General features: G+C 46.9%; 2 protein-coding genes across 11 annotated transcripts in view; one reads left to right on the top strand and one right to left on the bottom strand.

The window, feature by feature from the left end:
- The window catches only part of STPG1 (sperm tail PG-rich repeat containing 1), a 58883-nt gene extending 47886 nt beyond the window's left edge, over window positions 1-10997 (bottom strand). For 2 of the 7 annotated variants that reach the window (XM_084815911.1, XM_084815910.1), the window contains exons 1-2: window positions 10614-10997; window positions 4188-4320 (exon numbers count right to left, since the gene is read on the bottom strand). The gene's annotated coding sequence lies outside the window, so the exon portion shown is untranslated. Of the gene's footprint in view, window positions 1-391; window positions 451-4187; window positions 4321-8954; window positions 9149-9640; window positions 9898-10613 lie in introns of those variants that run through there. The other 5 variants (XM_084815908.1, XM_084815912.1, XM_084815905.1 and 2 more) reach the window with 3 other exon arrangements.
- Window positions 2461-26344, top strand: part of NIPAL3 (NIPA like domain containing 3) — a 36695-nt gene continuing 12811 nt past the window's right edge. Inside the window, exons 1-8 of one of the 4 annotated variants that reach the window (XM_084815904.1) lie at window positions 2461-2580; window positions 4406-4532; window positions 15716-15991; window positions 16600-16668; window positions 16769-16940; window positions 20817-20876; window positions 21793-21914; window positions 23801-23897. In XM_084815904.1, the coding sequence (XP_084672030.1) occupies window positions 15899-15991; window positions 16600-16668; window positions 16769-16940; window positions 20817-20876; window positions 21793-21914; window positions 23801-23897 (613 nt within the window). In that variant the 5' untranslated portion in view covers window positions 2461-2580; window positions 4406-4532; window positions 15716-15898. Of the gene's footprint in view, window positions 2581-4405; window positions 4533-15715; window positions 15992-16599; window positions 16669-16768; window positions 16941-20816; window positions 20877-21768; window positions 21915-23800; window positions 23898-26344 lie in introns of all 4 variants that reach the window. The other 3 variants (XM_084815902.1, XM_084815903.1, XM_084815901.1) reach the window with 3 other exon arrangements.

Genomic DNA, 26344 nt, shown 5'->3' with positions numbered 1-26344 from the left:
CCTCTGCTGGTCGGGGATGATGGGACTTGTGGTCCAGCACCCACCTGGAGGGGGCTGGGTTGGGGAACTCTGGGTTAGAGTGAGTCAAGGGGTGCCATCTCACTCCCGCAGGTACTTCCAGGCCTGGGCGAGGAGAAGGCTTCTGTCTCGTGTGTGAGGGACTACTCTGACCTCGTCCCTTGCCGGGTCGGCCGCTCAACAGGATGGGAGGAGAGGCTGGAACTTAATTGTTGTGGAACTTAATTGTTGTTAGGAAACGTGGTGGCAAAATAAATGCACTTTTGCTTTAAGAAATTAAAAAAAAAAAATCCACAGGGATAAGGGCCGTATTGACAAATGCACGATCCGCACGGCTTGGCCTGTCTCTCAAGGCCCGCGCTGCTCACCTTACCTGGCTCTCAGGGGCTGCCCTAGGCGAGCACCTTGAGGGAGTTGACCACCCGTTGCCCTGGGCAACAAAGGGAACAAAGGCCTCTTCTCCTCCAGTCATTTTGGCCGTCACTTCGGCCGGACTAAACGTCACCCAATCACAGGGAGGCTCTCTGAAGCAGGCTTTTGTTCCGCAGGGCGTCTGGAAACCAAGCTTGAAGCAGCGGAGGCCCGGCAGCTCCCGAGGGCCGCGTGCGCCCCGTTGCTGACGGTGGCTGAGGCGGGGGCGTCTTCTCGAAGATGGCTTTTAAGGCTGGGTTTTGCAAGCTTCAGCCTCGCTAGCGCAAAAGGTTGCGATGAAATGCCCTGAGCTTCCCGCTGTGTGCAGGAAAACCACTTTGTCCCTATCTGCAGCAAGCAAAGTGGGCTGGCAACTGTTTATAAATATATAAATATAAATATATTGTTGGACTAGGAGCCGGGAGATCCGGGTTCTAGTCCCCACTCGGCCATGGAAGCTCACTGGGTGACTTTGGGCCAGTCACAGACTCTCAGCCCAACCCACCTCACAGGGTTGTTGTTGCGAGGATAAAATGGAGAGGAGGAGGATAATGTAAGCCGCCTTGGGTTCCTTGCAAGATGAAAAAAGGCAGAGTATAAATGCAATAAATAAATAAATATGGCATCTCAGAATTTTCCTCGAGAGGGGAAACCGACGTTTTAAAACGGCTTTACAAACAACCGGCCTCTGGAGAGGTGAAGACTGCTTCCCCTCTACATTGTGCTTATTTTACACGCATTTAAGCCTTCATGTAATTGTCACAGCATGCATTTTTTTGCAGTTGATTTCCTTCATTGTTCACATTTTTTTCTCTATACCCTTGTGTACAAAATATATGTGTCAACCAAGGAGAACACTTCGTGCATCTGAGGCTATGATAAACTTTTATTTTTTTGCCGATAATGCTTATGTGCCACAGTAAATGTGTGAGTCTTTAAGGTGCCACGAGGCTCTGTTGTTTTGCTGCAACACACCAACTCAGCTAGTACGCCACCTCTGGAAACATTTATAAAGTGTCTTTTAAGTTCTATTATTTATACAAATTGCAGATATTACAATCTAATTAGTACTATACATAATATAGACTCCAGAATCCATGTAGTGTAATAACTTTATTTGGCCAACTCAAAGATCACCCAAAATGTGCAAGCTTTTGAGGTCTCCAGATCTCTTCATCAGCCAAGATGTTACTAAAAGCAGATGGGGGTGATGCTGGGGGGGTGGAGAGGCTGTCTGGATGTTGGCAGGATGTTGGCGTGGTCCTGACAACAACCAGTCAGCCTCCCCATGACCAACAGCTTTTTGTAACATCTTCCCTGATGAAGAGATCTGGAGATCCCAAAAGCTTGAACAATTTTGGTGATCTCTGAGTTGGCCTAATAAAGGTATTATGCTATATGGATGTTTGTATGATATAGATATAGACTAAGGGTGCCATCCTCTGCCTGTTTAGACAGAAAAAAGTCCTAGAAATGCCAGCATTCCCCAGCCAGGAATGCTGGGAGTTGTAGGACTTTTCTCCTGTCTAAACATGCATAGGTTTGTGCCCTAAATTGTATACAACCAGCAACGTTCTTTGTTGCTTTTCCTGCAACAAACCTGCTAGTCCAGGGCTAGGAGGACTGATGCGATCCAGATAATTTTGGACAACTCCCATCATCCCTGACCATTGGCCATACTGGCTGGGGTCTATGGGAGCTGTAGTCCAAAATCCTAAGAGGCACCAGGTCGCTTATCCCTGTAGTTTGCCATAAGAAAAAGCCATCACAGCATCATGCCTGACTGTGACCACTAGGGGCCACCGCACAAACAAGAAAGCGTGCTGTTCGTTCCGCAACTCTATCCCGGCTCTGGGCCTTGCACGCTCCAATCAAGCTCTACCGGTTGTGGCAAGCAGCTGCCCGGCTCGCCCGTCCGCCCATCTTGCCTTCCCTTTCCCTTTCCTTTTCCCGGGCCAGCCGGTCGCCTGCACAAGCCAGGTTTCCGGGGCGGTGAGTGGCAGCTTCCGGATCAAATCGTACGCTTGTTTTGGAAGCCCGAGAACCAAGCCCGGAAAAGGACCCTTCCAAACGATTTCTGCCTCCAGCTTGCCCGGCGCTTCGGCTGCAAAGGAGACACGGGGGACGTCCTTCGGTGGGAAACGCAAGCAGGTGAGTGTTGGGGGTTTGTTTTTTTGTAAAAGAAGCAACATTTCGGCCTGGGGAAGAGGAAGAAACCAGCACGCTCGAAGATGCGATTTCCTATTTTCCAAGGATGTTTGTGATCTGATTTAATCTTGTCGTTGTGCCTGCTACGTGCCACTTTAACAATAACAGTTCTGTATAAAAAACACAATCTGCCATTTGTTTGTTGGTGGACTACAAGCTTTGGATCCAGGGAAAAATTAAACGTGGGTTTTTAGATCAAGCAGGAAGTGAGGTGGGGGAACTTGCTTTTGCAAAGGTGATTGTTCCCCCTTCTTTCTATTTCTCCCTCTCCCCCCCTCCCCAGTTTAATTCTACCTTTTGAGAAGTTTCCATGATCTAAATCAACACATCTATTCTGCCAAAAGCCATAGTGGACTGAAGCCCACTTCATTATCTTGTGGGCTAGTGTCCACTGAGAAAACTTACACCAGAAGAAATGTGTTAGCCTTTAAAGTGCCACAAAACTCCATTTTTGCTGCAATAGGCCTACCCTTCAGAAATTATAATCAAAATGTTCTCATAAAGGGCAGTTCCAGGGAGGGATGGTACTGTTAGTTAAAAAAAACCCTGTCTCTTGTGGCATCTTAAAGTAGCCTTTGCCTACATGGTGGTCTCCCCATGTGTTGGACTACAGCTCCCATAATCCACAACCAGCATGGCCAATGGCGTTGTAGTCCCAACACATGACGGGGGCACCAAGTTGGGGAAAGCTACCGTAGGGTGCAATCGGATGGATGTTTAGACAGAAAAAAAAGTCTACAACTCCCAGCATGCCCCAGCCAGCGTGGCTCGCTGGGGCATGCTGGGAGTTGTAGGAGTTCTTTCTGTCTAAACATGCATAGGATTACGTATGCCTTTTGTGTCCCAGAGTTTAAATCCTGCAGTGCATGAAGTGGCCAGCTGATTGTGTAAATGTGTCTGTGTGTGTGTGTTGTGAGTACAGAAAAGAAGAAAACTGTATATTTATGAAGCGGGTCTAAAATGGGTGGGCAACTTGTGGCCCTCCAGATGTTTTGGCCTACAACTGCCATCATCCCTTGCCATTGGCTTTGCTGGCTAGGGCTGCGGGGAGTTGTAGGCCAAAACATCTGGAGGGCCACAAGTTGCCCATAAAATCCAAGCAACGCAAGAGAGGAAAGCATATTATCTTGATACCGTGCAGAGCACAAACTGAATACTATATCCCAGTGTCGGCTCCAGGTTTTTGAGGGCCCTTGGGCAAGGCACACTGAGTGGGTATTTCCCTGAGTGAGTCTGTCTTCTCACCTCCATTGTTACCTGCTGCTACTGCACCTGTCCTCTTTCTCATCATTGCTACCACTTGCTGGTTGGCAGGCAGAGAGCCAGTGAGCAAGTCGGCCGTGGCATCTGCTGCTCCTCCTCACGACCACGGTTGTCTGGACCAGAGCAAGAGGCAGGCGAACAAGCAGGTTGCAGTGGTGAAGAGGAGGAACAACCCCAGGGGGCTTTTGTCAGTGGGCCCCTGCTGGGTTGTAGGCCCTTGGCAGGTGCCCAGTCATGCCCACCCTTGTGGCCCACCCTGCTAGGACCAGTCGCGTAAATGTACACACCTAACTTGGAAGCAGGTCCTGTTGAATTCAGCCGGATGTACTTCTGAGGGCGCTTCCAGACGGTTGGCTCCTAGTGCTAAGAATCAAACGGCAGTGTGCAGCGATTCCATCTTTTCCTACATAAATTTTATTTCTGGCAAGAGAAAAGGACAGAAGAGGTGGTGTGAAAACACAAAAAAAAGGTAGAGGTGTCCCCAACCAGTTGTGTCCGATTCTAGGGTGCGGTGCTCATCCCCGTTTCTAAGCCGAAGAGCCGGCGCTGTCCGAAGACGCTTCCGTGGTCATGTGGCCGGCATGACTGAACACCGAGGTGCACGGAACGCTGTTGCCTTTCCCACTGAGGCGGTACCTATTTATCTACTTGCAATTTCTTGCTTTCAAACTGCTAGGTTGGCAGGAGCTGGGACTGACGACGGGAGCTCACTCCGTCACGCGGTACTCGGGTCTCGAACTGCTTTCCTGCCGACCTTCCGGTCTGCAGTTCAGCGTCTTAACCACTAAGCCACCGCGGCCCTGTGAAAACACAGTGTTGCAGAACCCAGAGTCAGAGAGACCACGGAGTGAAGGAAAAAGAGATTCTTTATTTAACGCGTGGGCTTAAGGCTGGAATCATTTCCAAAGAGCCAGAAGCCCCGAAATACATCAGCACATTGGTTTTATAGACATTGTGACACATATGAAACGGCTCCTCCTCCCCCTCCCGCGTGGGGTTGCAGTCCTCAACATTCCTTCTCCTAGCACCATTGTTTATAATACAAGAACTGGGTTATAGGGTAGCCATGATAAGGAGAGAACAGCAGAGAACAAGATATACAATTGTATGACCTTTGACAAGACAAGGAATTCCTGTGTCTCGTCAGCTTACAACAATATATTCAAGGGAGAAAGAGCTCAGCAAGAACATGAAGCATGAGACTGCATGAGGCTACTTAGTCTGACCCCCGATATGGCTGCTACATTCCCCCCTTAAATGCATAATTTCATTACAATTATAGCATTTCTGATAACTATACAAAGCTTTTTGTGACATACATATTACTTAGCCTCTTGTTGGGCTATTAGAGCGTAGAGGGCAGCAGTTTTACTAGCTGAGACATAAAACAGATTGGTTAAACAGCGCATAAGACAAGGAACGCAGAGACATAACAGTATCTCTATGAACAACACTGGTAGAATTAGGATGAACAATGCTTTTAAGCCAGCTAAGATTTGGAAGCCAAGGGGTTAACTAATTGAGCTAATTGTTTTGTCTTATTGTTTTGTTAGCTACTATATTGTGCAGCTTGTTGATCTGTTCATCTACAGCATTGCCATTATCAGTTAAGTTAAAACAACAGAGCTTTTGGTGTGTTTCATAATTTAAATGACGAAGAAGGAAGAGGTAATCTATACCAGCTCTATTTTCTAGAACTGCACCTCTTAGATCACGCAACTCTTTATTTAACGATGACAATGCTCGTGAGGTGGCATTTATGCTTTTGGCTAAGCTGCAAACTAACCGGTTGATCTCCAGACCATCAGCCAAGGCTAAACCTGGAACCCCAACCAGTGACATTGCTAAGGCCAATTTTTCTGAGTCAGAATATAACTGCACATGACTATTATAATTTTTAGTTAGTTGGAGTGCTCGAGGCTGCCGTCAACGCTTTTTCTCGGGCCACAGGGGAAGAATTGGCACCAGTTTAATTGGTGGCTGAGGCCACATGGGTGGTTATTAGACAAGTTGGCAGGAATGAATGACCAAGTGTGGGAACTACATGTCTAAAACCATCTATGAGGCAAAAGTATGTGGGCATCATTAAAAGATATGTTTTGAATTTTATTACAGTGGAAGGGGGCCAGGGATAGCTTTATATTTTCTGGAAAATTTTTGACAATTAAGCATTTGTGCACACGTAGCATTTGTTTCAGCAATGATGGGGGTGCGTAGAGTGAACTCTGTAGGGGGTAGGATCTTTGCAACCACGCCCCAATTAGCATTTTGGGAATAAGTTAAACTTACACCATAAACTCTTAACATGGTATCTTTTTGAATTTTCCTAGGATGTCTACAGACAGGTATTAGGCAAGAGCTAATAAGCCTGTTTGCAGGTATACCTCTTGGCAAACAAAAATGTTTTACTCTCGTGATGTTAGCCAGGTGAAGCCAGTAATTATCAGCAAATCGCTGGGACAAACTTCTCTTTCTAGGGGCAGACTCCCCTTTTTGCACCTTATTAAGGAGACACAATGCAACACTACTAACACTGCAACACGCATGTTTGATTTTCTTTGGGATCTGACTGTACGCCGGGCAGCTATTCACCTGGCAAGCTGCAGTAGGGTCTAGTCCCCTTCTTCAATTCTCCAGTTGCAGGTCTGACCGTACGCAGGGGGACAGTCTCCCGGTGTGTCTACAGTAAGGTCAAGCCTGAGTCTTCTTACTGCTTTTTTAGAATGATTTTTAAAGGATTTTCAGGATTTCTGTTTACAGTCTACTCTCCCCCTCTCGCTTTCTTGACTCGTGTCTAATGTATCCAGGGTTTAACTCCAGCTGCTTTCATAGCTGCGGGGGTGGAAAGTATGACAGTTCTCAGTCCTCTCCATCTGGGAGTCAAAGGGTTATTTTTCCCTCTTTAACTCATACTTTAACTCTTGGTTGGAAAGGATGAACTTCTGTGATGGGAATGGCTTATTTTTAAGACAAAGCGACGTTGGGCTTGAAGAACTTTGTTCAGTGTTTGGACTTCTTGTTTAAGGCTAACGTTTGCTTGCTTTTGATGCCACTCCAGTGTCAATCATGAAGTCAATGTCACAGCCCCTCACAGTCAATGTCACGGCCCCTCTCAAGCTGTCTCCCTCTTCGCCCATTCTGGCCCCTTTGGTTTTCTCTTTTGTGTATTTGATTTATTTTATTTGGGCATTCATGCCACTAATGTCCATCTTGTCCACACTGGGCACACTGGTTCTTTTTTAAGAATCTTCTGCCTCTGCCGGGTCTTCTTCTTTTCTTTTTTCATTTACGTCTTCTTGGGCCTCTGGGTCGAGGGAGGGGGGTATACTGGCGATAGGCATTTGAAAGACGCTCCAAGTACGCTCTGGGGCCTCGGTGGCACCTTGCAGCACTTTAGACACTTTGGTCATATTAATTGACTTCTTTATACCTGCCTTTACGGCTTTTAACAGCAGGGTTTGATACTGGGTGAGGCGCTCTAGCCCCACTTGTGTTTTGGGATTCCAGCGGGGGGGGGGTGTTACTTACAAGGAGACTTTATTGGGTAACTTACAGCACACAGGCGTACTTAATGGTTGGATCAGACAGCTTCTCTGAACCACGAACTATTGGGCTAAATGGGTTTTATACCATACATGTTACCCATGAGGCAACACAACACTAGCAAGCATTTTCAGCATAGGCTAGAAGTGTTTGGTTCTCAGGCACAGCTTCCTGTAAACAACTTCGCTTCCCAAAGTGCTTGATAACACTTTTATTTATTAGTATGGGAAGACAAATTTTTTCTCTTTCTTTTGCTTTCTTTTTCTTTGCTGATCTGCCTGTATTGCAGATCATGTTTCAAACTTTTTATATAAAACTTTCTGCTCCATGCAGAAAGAAATAAATGGTGCATGGAGCAGAAAGTTTTATATAAAACTTTCTGCTCCATGCACCAGCCTGGTCTCTTTATTTGTGTTCTTCAAGTTAAACTCACTTACTTAAACCTTTTTGCCTTACATTAGTCCCAATGACACACATTTGGGATAGGCTCTTCTTCTCTTTCTAGTTACATTTTTTTCATTTTAAAGAACTATTACATTATTGTGGCTACTTTACCCCAGGTAATAAGCTCCAGGCACAATCAGCTGCTTTTAATTTACCTTGGGGGCAACTGTGGCCACGCTTCTTTTCTACAAATTTTTTTGTTTGCCTCTTGCCTTTTCTTTCTTCTTTTTTTTCCCCCCTTCTCTATCTGTCTGCTACTTTCTCTATTTCCTTCTTTTCTACTTGCCTTTGTCTTTTCTCCTTGTCATCCATCGGGAACCACACTTAGTATCATTTGGAGTTGCAACTAACACTAATCTGCAAATATCACATATATTTTATGATATCTAAGAAATCATAAAATATACACAATAAACTTTTTCTGCTATTTAACACAATGAATGGAAAACACTTTTTGCATGGTAAGGCATGATGGAGCAGATCCAGCAATCATACTGCTCTTCTGGCTGAAAGCTCAGGGCCCATTAAAATCAAGGGACGGGCATACTTGCACACGCAAAGAGTTCTAGGTCACCATTTTTGCATCGGCAACTCTATGCTGCATGAGTTCTGGCAGAAGGAAATCTAAAAGTCATAGATCAAACTCAGCCTGCTGTACACTGAGCTGACTACAAACACAGACACACGGTCTACAGCAATGAGAGTTCAAGTTTATCAAAAGCTTCACAGCACTGTCCATGGCAAGTCTTTGACAATTTAAAATTTTAGTTCATGTGCAGAGTGTCTCTAAAAAGCCCAGATGATGATGGAGGCAAACAGAGAAGGCTCTGGGCAATGAAGATGCGATGTTTCCAGCAAAGGCTCTCCACTTCTGCATTAGTTTAAAAAGGGAAAGTGTGGCCCTACACCCTTTCTGACAGACAAGGGCCTTTAACTTTTTAGCAAGGCCTCTGTCTAAACAGAGCGGCACAGCTCAGCTCTCTAGCCGTGACGCTTTAACTTGGGCAACTCTTCTGTAAATTTTATTCTACTTCTGTCAGGTTCTCACAGACATTTTAAAAACTTACTCTTTTTTTTTTCTCTTCTAACCTGGTACACGAAAGCACTGAAACACTGAGTGCTGAAACTCAGGACGCTGGGGTGTGATGGGCATCGCTTTATACTTGCATTTTTCAGGCAGCCATTAATCTTCGGGGAGGCGGTGGGGTGATTTGCAGGACTTCAAAGGCAAGCTTCTTAGTTCGTTTGTATTTGTAAATCCCAAGCTTAAAACAGGACACGTTGAGGTACAGGGCAGCCAAATTCTTGCTTTGGCACGGGCAACAAATAACTCGGGTCAGCTTTCTTCGCTGGGGTCTCAAACTGAAAACAGTCTTAATTTAAAGTTGTAACATCACTGACAGCGTCAGCCAGCCAGCTACACAAATCTCATTGTTTTTTAAGACAGTTGCTCCAATATCTTCTTCTCAATCAGGTTGGGTCTCCCAGCTTACACAGTTTATTGCAGCTTTCAGGAGCATGGTAGTAGCGTGATTTTGGCTTGGCCAGGAACATGCTGTCTGGTTTCTCGGTCTCTTCAGCACACACACTTAGGCAGTGTAACACTGGACACTCAAATCAGTGAGATTTCTTCATTGCAGGGAATCCCACGGCAAAAGCTTAATGGTTACGCTCTTCAGAAATTATATAGCCGATGGTCAGTAGCTACAGGCTCTATGCAATTCTAACACAGTTCAAAGCTAAACACGGTTACCTTGACAGAGATCTTTAACATGGTCTTTCCGCTTCATTCTGCTTTGGGCCAGTCTTATGGCACACTTTTCACTCGAAGAGGGGTCTAGCCTGTGCTCTGGGGGCTGATTCTTCACCTTTATTTTCTATTTTGCCTTCATCTTCTGGGTCTTCATTTTCAGTTTCCATTTCTTAGGGATTTCATCTCAATTAGGCGAGGTGATGATGTTGCACAACTCAGAACGTTGTGGGCAATTTTTCTGCCCCCCCCCCCCCCCCGGCACGCTAGGCTAACAGCTACTTCTTCGGCCTTACACTCTCATGCTCCCACGCTTTGTTAAAAGCCAGACTGTCCTGCAACATTTCTCTAATTAACAGCCTCAGATCTTGTTCTTTTTTTCCTCTCAGCTCGACCTTGAGCTTTTTGCTGTTTTCTCTCTCTATTCTGAATCTTTTTTTAAAAAAAACTTTTTCCTTCTTTGTTTGACATACATCTCAAGGGGGTGCAAGGTTTGCTTCCCCCACCACCCATAGCCTCCCTCCTAAATTGAAGACAGACACAATTAGGGAATGGGAATTGGTCAGTGAGTAAGGGGTCTCACTGGCCGACACAAGAGGATTTTACACACCATGCACTTTGCTACTGGCCTGGGCACCCGGATGGTCAACGGTATGCGTCAGAAACCGCAGTAGCCACTCACACAATCATCAATCTCTCCACTGCATCCATATGTCCCTGCCACCCACTTTTCCCACTTTTTACCAGAGCGGAAAGCGGCTTCCCCAGCTTCCTCAGCTTCCTACTGAGTACTGGCGTGCTGGTACTGGCACCCACTCGGGGGTGTGATCAGGCCCCCCTTCTACCCGCAAGGAGTAGGTTCTTTTGTATACGTATACCACCAACACTGACCTTCTTCATAAGGCGGGGCCCTCTTTTTTTCTGCCCAGTGGCCTTTCTCCCTAAAGGCGGGGCCCTCTTTTTCCCATATACTTGCCTTTCTCCTGAAGGCTTCCAATGTGGGTTTCAACTCAGTTGCAGCTGAGATACAGGCAGAGCTCAAGTTCCTTCCTCCGCTTCCCAAGGTTCTCTTGCTGCTCGCTACCGTTTGGGCGATCCCGGCGCAGGCTTTCTCCCATTCACTCGACAAAAAGGTCGGTGGCGCCAAGAAAGGGAGGCATGCGCCGAGCTCGTCTTCCCGGTGCGGCGATCAAGAGCAGGCAAATGCCACATGTCTGGCTCAGAGCCTGCCACACCCGAGTCACGGCACCATTTATGTTGCAGAACCCAGAGTCAGAGAGACCACGGAGTGAAGGAAAAAGAGATTCTTTATTTAACGCGCGGGCTTAAGGCTGGAATCGTTTCCAAAGAGCCAGAAGCCCTGAAATACATCAGCGCATTGGTTTTATAGACATTGTGACACATATGAAACGGCTCCTCCTCCCCCTCCCACGTGGGGTTGCAGTCCTCAACATTCCTTCTCCTAGCACCATTGTTTATAATACAAGAACTGGGTTATAGGGTAGCCATGATAAGGAGAGAACGGAAGAGAACAGCAGAGAACAAGATATACAATTGTATGACCTTTGACAAGACAAGGAATTCCTGTGTCTCGTCAGCTTACAACAATATATTCAAGGGAGAAAGAGCTCAGCAAGAACATGAAGCATGAGACTGCATGAGGCTACTTAGTCTGACCCCCGATATGGCTGCTACAACAGGAGGGCTACAAATTGAAGATAATGACTTCTAGACCCCTGGTAAAATTCCATGAACAAGACAGGACAGTGGTGCCATAAAAGCCTTGTCTGGAAGCACCTTGAGTAATGGTGCATAGAATTGTGTTGAAAGGGTTTGTGGTACAGATCAATCGTAGGCTTTCCCTCCATCCCATAGTGAAGGACTTGCTGTGAACAGGGTGGTGGAGAAGTCTACATTAGGTATGTTACGTAGTGCAAAGAAGTAAAAGTCTAGCAGGATGGGGTTGTAGACTTAGAATTGTGGGTTTAGAAGGACTTGAAAGTTGTGGGACCTTTTGGCTTGGGCAGTGAGGGCAAGAAAAGCCCATACCTTCCCAAAGGATTAGGCGGTGGCGTTAAGATGGGCTTTGTGATGTGAACTTGGATCAGTGACTTTTTCATGATGTGACCTTGGATCAGCAATTATTTACGGAGTGATATTGATGGCAGTGTGGAATGCTGAACTAGGGTGGGGCCAGTAGTCAATGAACCATGCAGCTCCCCTGTTATTCCCTGCGTGATACGGGGGTATGACAGAAGGGGGGGGGCTCCTCTGGTCCATGCTGTTGTGATTGCCTAGACCAGCCTTCCCTGACCTGGCACCCTCCTGCTGTTTGGGACTACAATTCCCATCACCCAACTCCCAGCTTGTGTTTGGGGCTGATGGGAGTTGTAGTCAAACACATCTGGAGAACCTTTCCCCAGCCTGGTGCCCTCCAGAGGTGTTGGACTGCAACATGGCTTGCTGGGAATGATGGGAGTTTCTGTCCAAACACATCTGGAGGGCACCAGGTTGAAGAAGGCTGATATGGAGGCTCTCAGGTCAGGGAAGTCTTACCTAGACTAAGGTGAAGCACACTATTTATTTATTTATTTATTTATTTATTTATTGCATTTATATCCTGCCTTTTTTCCTCTTGCAAGGAACCCAAGGTGGCTTACATTCTCCTCCTCCTTTCCATTTTATCCTCACAACAACAACCCTGTGAGGTAGGTTGGGCTGAGAGTCTGTGACTGGCCCAAAGTCACCCAGTGAAATTCCACAGCCAAGCAGGGACTAGAACCTGGATCTCCCAGCTCCCAGTCCAACACTTGCCCGGTAAGATGGAAATTGAATGCCATCTTCCAGCATTCCAGCCAATGGCCCTATTCAGATGCACATTGGGGAAGAGTAGTTAAGCTCACCATGGTGTATGGTGGTTATCGCTAACCACGGTGAGTGCTACTGCCACACGTGCAGGTAACTGCAGTGTGGTTAGACTAACCATTCTCTAAGCACCCTCCCTCCTGCACGAACCCACAGTCCTCCGGATGGGTGGCCATGCATCCCAGCAGCCTTTGTGCTGTCAGCCATTTTGGTGCTCGGCGGCTACTCCTTCTTTGGCCGCTCTTGCCGCAGAGCTCCATGGCAGCTGTCAGCCACGGAGGCTGGTCAGACATCACGCTAAGCCATGGTAGAGCTCACTAATCATCTTGCAGCAAGTGGTTAGTGAACGTGGTTAGTTCGTGGTTAATAAACCACCATGGTTGGGACAGACGCCTGTTCAGACATCATGGTAAACCAACATGATTAGCTCAATCTCCTAACCATCATGGCTTATTGTGATAATTGAACAGGGCCACTGAGTGCAAAGTGACAGGGGTGACTGAGAAGTACTTGGCATGATGCTTGATTTTATTTTAAATTATTTAATAAATGAGATTTAATTTGAATCCATTGGACTGCTTGTGTGTAGTTCGTTGTCCCAGCACATCTGGAGAGCACTGAGTTGCGGGGGGGGCGCTGATCCAGACCTTTTGTGGGCTGTTGTTTGCGAGTAAAATCCTAATCCTGCCGTTGTGACTGCCTCTGTGCAAGCTCCCATATGCGTAAGCCTTGTACACTTAAAAACCTGCCAGCCCTGCAGCTACATATGCAGGTGAGCCTAGCTTTTGTATAGTATGTTTAACAGGGCACCTTAGACTAGCAATTGTTTGTGCCCAGTGGGATTGTAAGGCGGCAACGGAAGCTCAAGGGAAGAACAGCTGCGGTGGGGGGCTTGTTTACTACAACGTACCGCCCGCTGCTGAGTTCCTGTAGGTGGAACGGCCGCTATATTACCAAGTGGCAAGATGGGGAGTTCAAGAGAAAGGCATCGGCAGTGTTTCTGAGCTGTGGAGAATAATACTGGTCTACTTCGTAAGGTTGTTGTAAGGATTGCAAGATGTGTTTACTAAAAACACTTTTATTCAGCCTTTTGGACCTAGGACCCACAAGCTGCGTTTACGAATAAAACACAAAAAGCAACAGCATTACAATGTCACAGGTTAAAAATACTCTGGAAGATCAGTGGCCTTGCTGGCTGGGGAGATGGGAATTGTAGTCCCAACACATCTGGAGGGTACCAGGTGAGGGAAGGCTGCTTTATTGGGTGTTGCTGCTGCATGTACTATTTCAGTGTGTGTGGGGGGGGGGGTGCCCTCAAAAACATGGACTTTTTAAGGTTCTCTTGCTGTTCTTGCGAGGTGCTTTGGAAGCTGTTTTTGTTGTTGTTGTTTTAGCCCAATAGAAGCTATAAATATTTGAAACAATAACAGGTCTCAAATCTTCAGAGCATTTTGTGTATGTTATCTCTGCATATCTCACACCAGCCTTGTGAGGTAGGCTGCTGTACTAATATTTAAGACTAACAAACAGGTCTGGCTTCACATGGGCAGACTTACACAAGTGTCAGAGCTGGACACATTGGGCTGGTTCTCATGACACGCCAGGCTCACCAGCGTGGGTTGTTAAACCCACCATGAACCGTGGCACGTACCAGGTACATGCAGCCGCCATTATGAGTACACATCCCTCAGTGGGGTTGCGTCATGTCATCCAAACCCAGCTGCCCTGGGTCATTCGATGGGTAAACAACCCTCTCATAACCCTACTACCCTCTGGAAAGCCTTCCCAGGAGGCAGAAAATGTGGCATCTTTTAAACACCTCCTGAAAACACACCTTTTCACCCAGGAATTCCCTGGGCTGTAATGTAAATTTAACTATACTGCTCCATTTTGCTGCCTCTGGAATAGTTTAATGTTGTGGTTTTAATGTTGTGTTTTTAATATTGTATCTAAATGTAGTTTAAATTTTTATCGTGAACCATTGAGGCATTTTATTATATTCCGCGGTATACAAATGTGGCTAATAATAATACAAACTGAGAGTTATGTGAGGGTTGTTTAACCCTCAAATAACCCACGGTGTCCGGGTTCGCATGACACGCCGCAACCCCATTGGGGGCTGCATATTCATAATGGCGGCTACAGACACCCAGCAAGCGCTGTGGCTCATTGTGGGTTAAATAACCCACGGTGAGCCCGACACGTCATGCGAACCAGGTGATTGTGCCTGCCCTGTCTGAGTGAAGCCAGGCATGGCCCCTGCCGTGGTGTAACCCTATAGACCCTGAGGGAGGGGTCTGCCCACTCCATTCCCCTGAAGGGGGTCTGCCCCACAGCAGGGTGGAGGGGGCAGGCACATAACTCTGTCTCTTGGCCTACTAATCTTCCCTGGTTTCAAACGATTTGGCCTGCAAGGCTATGTGCTGATTAGGGAATTCTGCCTCCAATGGCTGAAGATGTACTGCATGCTTCAACTACGTGGACACAGTAAAATTAATTCATATGTGTTTTTTTAAAAAAACAATCCCAAGGTGCACACTGCTAGGGTCCCGTTCGTGTGCACACTAAGTTTCAGGTGTCTAGGTTTCACAGTCTTGGAGCTATGGTGGCGACAGACAGACAGACATCCTCTTTTATTGTTATAGATGTGGTGGGACAGAAACGGAGAGTGTGGTGGCTGGGTGGTTTCTTTAGTATTTATTTATTTATTACATTTCTATTTCGATCAATAGCTGATGCTTTCTATGGGGGTAAGTTTGTGGCTGAGGAGAGAATTTGAGCCGGCCTTGTGCTCTGGTCTCCATGCTACATCAGTGCTCTCTTACATCCGCTGAAAAACGGGAGCTTATCAGGAACATCAGGTCATCGGTGCCTCTTTCTGGAGTAAACAGTGAAGGCTGGTGTCTCCAATGTCAGTGGGGTGGTGAGTCTGCTCTGGGTTTCAGTCAGAACCAGTCAGAACTCTAAAGGAGCTATCCAAGGTGCAGAGCTCCATGTTCAGTCAGAACTCTAAAGGAGCTTTAGAGCTCTGCACCTTGGATAGCTCCTTCAGAGTTCTGACTGAAACCGGAGCGGATTCACCGCCCCACAGACATCGGAGCCACCAGCCTAAAGTAACTGTGACTAAAGTAGCGCTCTCGCACTCTCTCTCTCTCTCTCTCTCTCTCTCACACACACACACCCCTCCCTTCTTGTGCTTTTATTTTTGTATAGGAAGAGGAATGATCGTGGACAAGGAACCCAGCTCCCACCAATTCGCAGTTCTGTAGCTCTGCAGCAGCAAAATGGAGAGGTGGAACGAGGTGGGCCCTGCCGCTCCCCAGTGGATGTGAAGCACGGCCGCGGTTCACGGAGCAGGTTGAACACACTGGAAAGGGAATGCATGAATAAAGCGAAATGGAAAGAGTGAACGGCCCAGGTCTGCAGCTTCAGCCTCTGGCCACCGAGGCTGTGCCCCTGGTGGTCCATGAGGATTCCTTCTCTTACAAGGTAAAGTTGTTTATCATCCAAGATTTAAAAAAAAAATCTAAAGCAGCTTTCCCTGACTTGGTATCCTCCAAATGCAGCTCCCAGCACCCCGCAGCCAGCATGAGTTGCAGGGCAGAACATCTGTAGGGCACCAGGTGGGGGAAGGCTAATCGAGAGTGATGCAGGGCAGAGCAAAGAGTCTTGTTTGTCTGTTTCCTTATGAAGGGAGGCCCACAAGTATAAGTATCAGCACATAAAACTAACCTTACATTTAGTAAACAGAACTATGAAGGGATGTCAACTCAGCATGCAAAATCAGATCTCCATCAATTTGGGTTAGTGGGAAATGTTCTGATTCGGAATGTTCCAGATGTTCCAGAAAACTCTCGTTGCTGGCAGAAGCCGGAGGCCAAACGCAAAGATCTCTTCTCCCTCCAGTAGTTTGCAGTTTGCTGAGAATTCTGTGATAGGGGGCAGCGGGGAAGGGGTGATCTTTATGTCCGCCAGCTGTGGGAAGGAACGGTAGCCCTGGGAGGACGGGGAGGACCCGTTGCCATGGTTGGCGGTTGAATTGCCACGTGTACATCCTGGGCGGAAAGTTAATGCCTGTGTGTTTCGTTTTCTTGCAGGAGAACCTGATTGGCGCATTGTTGGCTATTTTTGGACATCTTGTTACCAGCATCGCACTCAACCTCCAGGTGAATAGAAAGGAACAACACCCGCCCCCTTGCTGATTCCCCGAAATAAACCTTGGCCAAAACGCCAGTGTGACACTTTGTGGCTTTTTCCTTTCCCTAGAAGTACAGCCATCTCCGGCTGGTGGGTTGTAAGGACCACCAGGCCTACTTCAAGACCAAGACGTGGTGGTGTGGCCTTTTCCTGCTGTTCCTGGGGGAGCTGGGGGTCTTCTCCGCTTATGCCTTTGCGCCCCTTTCCCTGGTTGTGCCGCTGGGTGCTGTGTCTGTCATAGGTAAGTTTCTCTGCATATGGTTTTATTTTATTTGAAAAGCTTATCCGGCAGCCTTCCCCAATCTGGGGCCCTCCAGGTGTTTTGGAGGGCATTCTTGACCATTGGCCATGCTGCCTGGGTCCGATGGGAGTTGAAGTTCAAAACGTCTGGGGAACACCAGGTTGTGGATGGCATTGAGGAAGGGAAAATGGGACATAGGAGACCCAGCGTGGCTACTCTTTTAAATAGAAAATTAGCAAAATGCCTGCCACAAGGACAGGCAGTGTGTCTGAAGAGAAGGCCACAGGTTGAATTTCGCCTCTGACATGAACTCACCAGGTAGCCTTGGGCAAGCTATGCTCCCTCGGCCCAGCCCTGCTATTTTCAATATGGGGATAATAATGTGGCCTACCTGACAGGGTTGGTTTTAAGGACTACAGCAAGATCATTTGCTTTATTTATTTGTTATGTTCATATCCTGCCTTTCCTCCAAGGAGCCCAAGCTGTGGTACATGATCTTCCTTCTCTCCATATTATCCTCACAACCACCCAGTGAGGTAGGTTAGGCTGAGAGTCAAGGATTGGCCCAAGTCACCCAGTGAGCTTCATGGCAGTCTGGGGACTAGAACCCAGGTCTCCCTAGTTCTAGTCAAACACTCTAACAACTGTACCACACTGGCTCTCTAAAATCATGTAGGTGAAGCACTTTGAATATGCAAAAATTATTATTATTAGTAGTATTAGTATTACTGTAAGAACTCCTGGTGGACCTTGGCACCCGAAGTGGCAGGTGGGTTTTGTCCTTGGCAGTGGCAGCAAATATAGTGCTCTACTCTTCTCCATAGAAGTGAATGGCAACTTGCATGGAGGAGGTGAAGGAGCGTGCTCCATGCACTGCTGGAGTGGGGACTAACCCACGCTGCTTCTGTTTGCACAGCTGCATTCTGTGTTCTGTTTCTTGGCCAGCTCAGAGCAGGGGTAGCCGACCTGATGTTCTCCAAAAGTTTTAGATTACAACTCCCTGGGATCAATGCCCCCGATTATTATGGTGCTTTGTCCCTCCCATGAGCTCTCCCTCCCTCTGGCCTATGTACAAGAAACTCTGGGACTGGTAGTTCTTGAGAGAGCATGCTACACAGGGAAGCACAAACCTCTCTTGAATGTCAAACTACAAGTCCCAGCTTAACTGCACAAGCCCACTGTTCTAGAGACAGGCCTGGGCCAGAAACTCTCAGTACTCAGTGTTGCTGGTTCTGCTCTAACACAGCTTCTGATCTGGATCCATTACTATTTTACTTTGGCCTTCCTCTGATACGTTCGCTGTTGTTGCTGTTTTTATTGTTGTCTCTGTTGCTATTTTTATAGCTGTTTTAAGATGCAATCCCATGCATGTTTAGACAGAAAAAAGTCCTACAGCTCACAGCATTTCCCCAGCCAGCATGGCTGGCTAGGGCGTGCTGGGAGTTGTAGGATTTCTTTCTGTCTAAACATGCATAGGATTGCGCCCTTACTGTGTTTTTGCTGTTTTTACTGTGTTTGTATTGCTTTTATTATATGTTCTTATTATTGTACACTGCCTTGGGAGGGCTTCTGCCCTGAAAGGTGACCAAGAAATATTTCAAACTAATAAATCTGGCAAGATCTCAGCCATTGCTATATAGATACAGGGAAATAAGTTTCCATAAATATCCTCAAGCATGACCAATTTCTTCAGTCTTATTTTTTTTTCCTTATGGTAATAGGGTTGCAACCTCAGCTGGGCTTCTCTGGAGCCTCAGGCCCCAGTTAAAATGTACTTTCCCCCTTCTCTCTCTCTATCCCCACCACTTGGTAGAGTGAAGTATTGTTGCATGCTTTTTTCCTTCCCTCTCTATCCTGGCTTTCCAAATGTTGTCTTTTTCCAAGTGTGTGGCAGTTTTCCATGTCCCTTCCCACCCTCTTTTTCTTTTTTGTTTCCTCCAATGCATTGCCCTTCTTTTCTTTTCAAATGGGAGCCGCTCTGGAGGAAATGTTAGCTACAGCTTTAGGCACCCGAAACCATCTACAACAGCCTTTCCCCAGCCTGATGCCCTCCAGATGTGCTTGGGCTGTAACTCCCGGAATGCCAAGCCAGTATGCCCATGGGAATTCTGGGAATTGCTGTCCAGCACAACTGGTTGGGGAAGGCTCACTTGCTGTACTCTTGTGTCCTGGAAGGGAGTAGACGGAGACTGCCAAGTGAGGTATGGGCAGATGGAGGAAGGGAAGAGAGCAGGAGGAACAGAGGGCATTTTTTGGGGGGGGGGGTATCATGGGAATTATTTTATTTCGAAATAAGGTTAGACATAGAACCATAGGGTTGGAAGGGGCCTACAAGACCATCGAGTCCAATCCCCTGCGCAATGCAGGAAGCCTGATTCCCAGGTGGTCTCCCTTTCAAGTTCTAACCAGGGCTGACCCTGCTTAGCTTCCAAGATCAGACAAGATCAGGACGTACATAATAAATAAATCAAAATCATTAAAGAAACAAAGGAATTCACTAATTATAAATCTTAGTCTATAACAGGTATGCTTATGGAACATCTGCAATAAAATGATTAAGTAGGAGCTCAGTAACTAATAAAAGTAAAAATACAAGTTCTACAACGTATAAAAGGAGCATGCATGTATGTCATTTTGTGTGTTTGTACGTATTAATCAGAAAAAATATAGGCCACTGTACTTTCTTGGAACTTCATCCAAAGTTTGAATTGCCTCAACAAAGGAAATGAATGGAATCCACGGTACCATAATAGCATTCTTCAAGTTAGGATCCCTTGCTCGCTACACTTGCTGAGTAAGTTTATACATGCTCATAGCCTCCCAAATTGTATTAATCCACAGCTCTTGAGTTGGTTGCATTGAGGACTTCCAGTTACATGCTATACATGACCTTGCAGCTGTATACAATTACTGAAGAAGGTCTTTATGCAGGAATCCCAGATCCTTAGGTTTGTAGGGGCATTTGTAAGGGAAAAGCTGGAGCCCCCCTTCTGCTGCTCCTTCACCTTGTCTGTGATGTGGTGGGATCAAGATGAGACAAAAATGTTGGAGTAGCTCATCTGTTTGCATCTGTGGAGGGGAAATTTCAGACAGCTGTATGCTGGTTTCATGTTTCTGCTGCTGTTTTTTGTTGTATTTCAGTTTTCCCTAACTTGTTAGTGTTAGACTACAATTCCCCCATCCATGACTGATGGCCATGCTGGCTGGGGATGATGGGTGTTGTAGTTCTAAGACATCTGGAGGGCACCCAGTTGGGGAATGCTATTCTAACGTACTGTTTTGTTTTTTAAAACTGTTTAGGTGTGTTAAATCTATTGGTTGTTTTGCAAGCCCCCTTTGAGGTGGTTTGTACCATAAAATGCAGGGTAAATAAACACTGAATAAATTGTTCGTCTGTATTTATTTATTGCATAAACCTGCTGTGTGTGTGTATTTATTTATTGCATGTATTGCATTTATGAATCCCCCCATAAAAAAAGTTATCTGGGTGATGAACAGTAAAACAATATTAAAATCAGTGTGGTGTAGCATGGTGTAGTGGTTAGAGTGTTGAACTGGGACTCCGGAGATCCAGGTTCTAGTCCCCACTCTGCCGCTCACTGGGTGACTTCGGGCCAGTCAATGACTCTCAGCCTAACCTACCTCACAGGGTTGTTGTGAGGATAAAATGGAGAGGAGGATCACTTAAACCATTTTGGGTTCCTTGCAAGAGGAAAAAAGGTGGGATATAAATGTAATAATAAATAAATAAAATCACAAACCCAATAAAACTTTAATCAGTAATCAGCAAAACTAAAAAAAAAACCCACAAACTAATCAGTAATACTCTACCTAGTATTAGTAATACTTCTCACTTGTCATCTTCTTCTCACTTAGCAAGTGCAATTATCGGAGTCATATTCATTAAGGAAAAATGGAAGCCCAAAGACTTCTTGAGTAAGTTCCCAATGCATCTTTTAAAGTATCTTTTTAGCTTCGGCATTGCATGTGTCTTCCCACCCCCCTGCCCCTCTCTTTTGCTTCCAAGTTGTGTCCTGCACGTACCGTACAAGCCAATGACAACTAGTTCCTGACAGTCCATGCTAGAATTTCCCGCTGTTCTTACAAATTGCTTTTTCCCCTGTTTCACAGCTTCTAATTTGTTAGGACTCGTAAGGACAGGCCAGGGTTTCATTACTTCGGAAATAAGTTGAAGTCCATGAATGCTGGTAGCCCACCTTCCTGCATGTAGTTCTGCAGCATGTTGGCAGCCCAAAAAAAGGAAAGAGAAACCCCCTCTCCCAGTTTACAGCTCACCACTACACGAACCCAAGGCTTAGGCTTTACCTTTATCTGGCACAGTGAGTCTGTTCATACAACACGCTAACCCACACTCAGGCGTTGAGTATGGCTTGTTTTGAACTGTGGGTTGTTTGTTGAACCGTGGGTTAGCGTGTTGTCTGAATGCAGCCAGAGTGGCCTTTTAACATGCAGTGTGGCTTGTTAACCACCCTGAACAACCCGACAACAAACCATAGGTTCTTATGGTGACTTGATCTAGAAAATAAGCCACACTGCATGGTTAACAAGCCACCCTGGCTGCATTCAGACAACACACTAACCCACGTTCAACAAACACCCCACTGTTCAAAACAAGCCACACTCAACACCTGAGTGTGGGTTAGCGTGTTGTATTGGCTTACTGTGTTGTGTGAACAGCCCCAGTGTTTGCAAAAGAGTAACCTATAACTCCTCCTGCTGCCCTGCTGTGTGTGTGTGTAGAGCTCACGGCTGCTGTAGGCCTCCGAATTAACCTACTAACACAGCTTCTCCTGTCCTTCTGCCAAAGGACGCTATGTTTTGTCCTTCGTAGGCTGTGGCCTGGCCGTTGTCGGAACATACCTGCTGATAACCTTCGGGCCTAACAGTCACGAGACCATGACGGGCGAGAACATCACTAAGCATTTAGTCAGCTGGCCTTTTCTGTTGTACATGGTAAGGGGGCCCATCAAAGCAAGACGAACTGGGGGTGCCTGAGGCACCTCCACATTTTTCTTTTGACGTGCCAGGGAGGGGGTGCTTTGTGCTCAGAATCGTGATTGCCTCACTTGTGGTTTGTGAAGGAAACTTCATCCAGAGCAGATGGAATAGTGCAGTCATTTAGCAGGGTTACAGAACCCCAGGCCCAGGGTCCAAATTTCGTTCCCTGGGAGTCCCACTCTGATGCTCAGGGATTCCCCATAAGGCCACCTCCCCTTCCCCTCAGCCAATGATTGTTTGGTGGCTTTGCAGCTTTTGTGCAGTTTTTTCCCCCATTCCAAATGATAGAAATGCCTGTCCTAAAGCTACGTTACTAACAGTAAAAGCTTTAAAGTAAAATATGCTGGGTGGTTTTGTTTTCAACCCCATCCCTTTTGTCTTCAGTCCCACCCACCACTGGGATGCGGCCCCCTGGGGGTGCTCTGAAAATGAATCAGCCTTTGGGCTGTCAGAGGTTCAACACCCCTAGCTTATTGGGTGCCCCTAAAATACTGCTGGCTAATTGGTGCAATTGGGCTGGCCTCCGTCTCCAGGCATCTTCATCTGGTGCCCCGTATTTGAGGGTGTAGGTCAACTTTGTATTTCAGAACTCATCTGGTCACTACAGGTGACCAGAAATTCCATGCAGGCAAGTGAACAAGCTGGTGGAGGAGGGATGGATTGATAGAAGGCAATTTACTAGCCTGCTAATGGATATTAGCCTGTGTTTCCATGCAGGCTGCAGAAGAGAGGGCTTCCTCTCCTTTGAGGCCAGCGTGAGAATGCAGGCTACTAGCATTTGGGGAGGTTAGTAAAAATGTTTTGTAGACTTTTGTGGGCTTATTTACAAGGCTGATGTCGGTCCTCAATCACCTGATGAGAAGTAAACTCCACACCTGGGTTAGGAAGAAAAGGGGAAGAGGGCATAAAGGATTTATGGCAGCTGCCCACACTTCCTGAAACAGGATCCTTAAAATATGGAGAGCCGAACCCTTTGATATCTGTCGGAAGAGGATGTTGAACTATCTCCTCTTCTTTTTGCCCTTCACTGGCAAATCTAACTGCAACCTGAGGCCCACAGAACATTATTATCCCAACCTGACCTCACTGCCTGATAGGAGGAAAGTTGTGTCTCTTGCTATCCTCACTGGACCGTTATAAGAGGGGAGGGGACGTGGGCTGAGGTGGGAACAGAGCTCCCCTGGGACAGAGGAGAATACATCTTGGTGCTTGAGAATAGATCAGCCTTCTCCAGCCTGGCCCTCTCTAGATATGTTGGACTACAATGCACAGCATCAGTCCCAGTCAGTGGTTGGGGGCAGCTGGGAATTGTAGTCCGACACATCTGAGGAGCACCAGGTTAGGGCAGGCTGATTGAGATGAAAAGGATACATCCTGGTCCTTGAGACGAATGGTGTACTGGGGAGGGATTGTCCTTGTCGTTGCCCTGGGTGAACTGAGAGCTCCTTCGTGGCCTGCCTGTGGATTTCCATGAGGCATTCGGCTGGCTGCTGTTTGGACCGGGATACCAGCCTAGGTGGGCCTTTGGTCTGATCCATCAGGGCTGCTCTTCTGTCCTTCGGAGCAGAAATAGGTACCTGGGGTAGAGGCAAATCTCAGGGAGAGCGTCTCAATCCTGCTTTTATGTACCTAGCTGTGTGTAAACGCCGTCACTTGTTACGAGCTTTCAGGATGGGGTAGAAATAAAAATTCCAGTTTCCAGGTTGCAGGAGGACTAGGCCAAAGCAGCCCACCCTTCTTCACTTCCCACATGGAACTACCTCTCCAGTCTTTCAAGCCCAGGACTGACGGGTTGATTTAGAATCCCACCTTATTTCTGCACTCTTTGTGTTTTCCCTTAGCTGGTGGAGATTGTCATTTTCTGCCTGCTGCTGTATTTCTACAAAGAGAAGAAAGCTAATTACATACTGGTGATTCTGCTGCTGGTAGCACTCTTGGGTAAGTTTGGCATGTGTGCTTTATGCATGTATAGTAAGTTCTGTCTCCTTGCTTGATTTTCGAACCACTGCTTTGGACGTCACACAGCGTTGAGCAGCAATTTGTGGGTTAATTAACCCATGGCTTGTTTTTGTGTTAGCTTAAGGCTGTTTAACCCACGCACAACCCCAAGTTCTTAGGTTCGGATGTCACAATCACAACCCTTAATTGCGGCATTCGAGGGTTGTTCCTGGAGACAGGAAGCAGCTCATGCGTGGCGTGCACCCCCGCAATTTGTGAGTACAGTAATTCACCCACGAATTCGCTGCCAAGAGCCGCCGTTGCGTCCGAATATGGACTGTGTGTGTGTCTCATTAAGGAAGCAAGGCCAAACTAGATGCACCACAATGGCATGTATCTTTCCCCAGTTTGTGTGTTTGTCTTTAAACAAAAAGCAGCCTTGGGAGGCAGCAAAGTTAAGGGGAGGCAGGCACTGCTTGAACCTTGGTCTGCAGTGTCTGGCAGCGACTCTCCAGGGACTCTCTTGTGCCTAGTGGGAGGTGCCAGGGATTGAACCTGGGACCTTCCGCTTTCACAGCGCGTGCTTTATGAGTGAGCGATGCTGCCTTCCAAACAGACATGCCTACTTACCTACTTGGTCTCTCGTGGTTTCATTCCTTCACTTTGAATTCAGGTGGCTTTTGCTCCTTGCTCAGCGTGGTTGCTGTTGGCGTGAGCACTGCGGAGACTGAGTAATTCCTATGCCTGGCAGTGGCAACTGTGTGCGGCACAGCCAGTGCTGAGGCTTTGGATGCCCAGGTTCAGAGCTGAAGGATCCCACGAAGGTGGCAACCTGGCTAGATGGTTTTTGCAGTGAGGGTCAGGGCTGTAGGTCACAGTGGAAAAAGATCTGGGCCAGGCTCCTCTAACTTGTGTTGGACTACAACTTCCATCACCCCCCTCCCCCAGTCAGCACACCTAATGGGGTGTGCTGGCTTGGGGGTGATGGGGGTCGTAGTGGGAGGACACCCTGGCCTAGACCAGGGGTGGGCAGACTTTAGGCCTGCGGGATCTACTTCGTTTTCCACTGAACCCCGAGCTCCACCACCAGAGCCAAGTGCAACGTAGTGGCTCAGAAAGGTGAACATAGATTTGCTGAACAAGGTATAATTTTGAAGTAAATTAAATGGATTAATCGGAACAAAGCGGATCTTTCATGGCCATCTAAGTTCAGTGGTTCAGTGCTCTAGCAGTAGGTGTTTGTTTATTTTACATCTGTATTATTTTTACATCCCACCTTTTTTCCTCTTACATGGAACCCAAGGCAGCTGACGTAGTCCTCCTCCTCCATTTTTATCCCCTCAACAAGTCTGTGAGGTAGGTTAGACTGAGAGTCAGTGACTGGCCCAAATGAGCTTTGTGGCCGAATGGGGACTAGAAACTGGATCTCCCAAGTCCCAGTCCAACCTCTACTCCACACTGGCTTGCTACCCAACATTTATTAAGCTACAATTAAAGCGCACTTACAAACCTACTTCGAAACGATGGGGCGTGTGCCATCTTTGTTGTGGCAAAGCGGCATCCAAGTTTCCTTGGAAATCTCGGTCTTATGTCTTTGCTTCTAGTTGGCTTGTGTTTTGTTTACTTTAGATCAGCAGCGGAGGGGAGAACCTCTGGCCAGCACGCCAGACCCTGATCACCCGGCTTCCCTATCCAGCCTCCAACCTCTCCCGCCAGGCCAAACCCACTGTTGGCCAAGCCCCTCACCTGTCGCTCTTCCATAGCGATCTGGCAATGCAGGAAGAGAGCACTCTCTGCCTGTATTGCCAGATGGACTGAATTCATCTCTGTGCACTGAGAAAGAGGCTGCCCCTTTCTTACTGCACAGAGAGGAAATAGAGAGAGAGAAGAGGAGACAGAGTGAAAGAGAGAGGAAGAGGAGTGAGAGCAAGAGAGAGAGTGAAGAAGGGGGACAAGGAGGGCAAAAAAGAGAGTGTTGTTTTGGCCACTCCCACTTTTGGCCTTGGCCACTCCCACTTTTGGCTTTGGACCACCTCTGACATGCAGCCACTGGAGGATTACACAGAAACAGATGTGGCCCTCTAACTTAAAAGTTTTCTCCACCCTTGTGTTAGGGAAGAAATTGATGAAAAACATACAAAAATAGTCAGTTTTCATAATTACAAACAATTCCAGTCTGGCTGGCACATACCTTTGATTCCAATATGAAATAAAGGGCTACCACTTCTTCGAAGGAATGGATAGACAGAATGGACCAATTTCTTATGAACTATATCTCCTGTCAATGTATTCATGTTAGCTTTGTTCCAGAGCTTTCCAACGGCCATTCTTTCACTGTAGGAGAAAAGCTTTTTCCAGTAACGGGCTAGAGTTAATGTTGGTTTCAACATAAGGTTTAGTATCAGTACACGCCGACTTTGGGCTGTCCTTTCCAGAGAAGTTCAGTA

The sequence above is a fragment of the Heloderma suspectum genome, chromosome 10, assembly GCF_057233095.1.
Source record: "Heloderma suspectum isolate Gila_16-S chromosome 10, 16-S_ref, whole genome shotgun sequence".
Classification (NCBI taxonomy): Eukaryota; Metazoa; Chordata; class Lepidosauria; order Squamata; family Helodermatidae; genus Heloderma; species Heloderma suspectum.
This window is presented reverse-complemented; position numbering and strand designations above follow the sequence as displayed.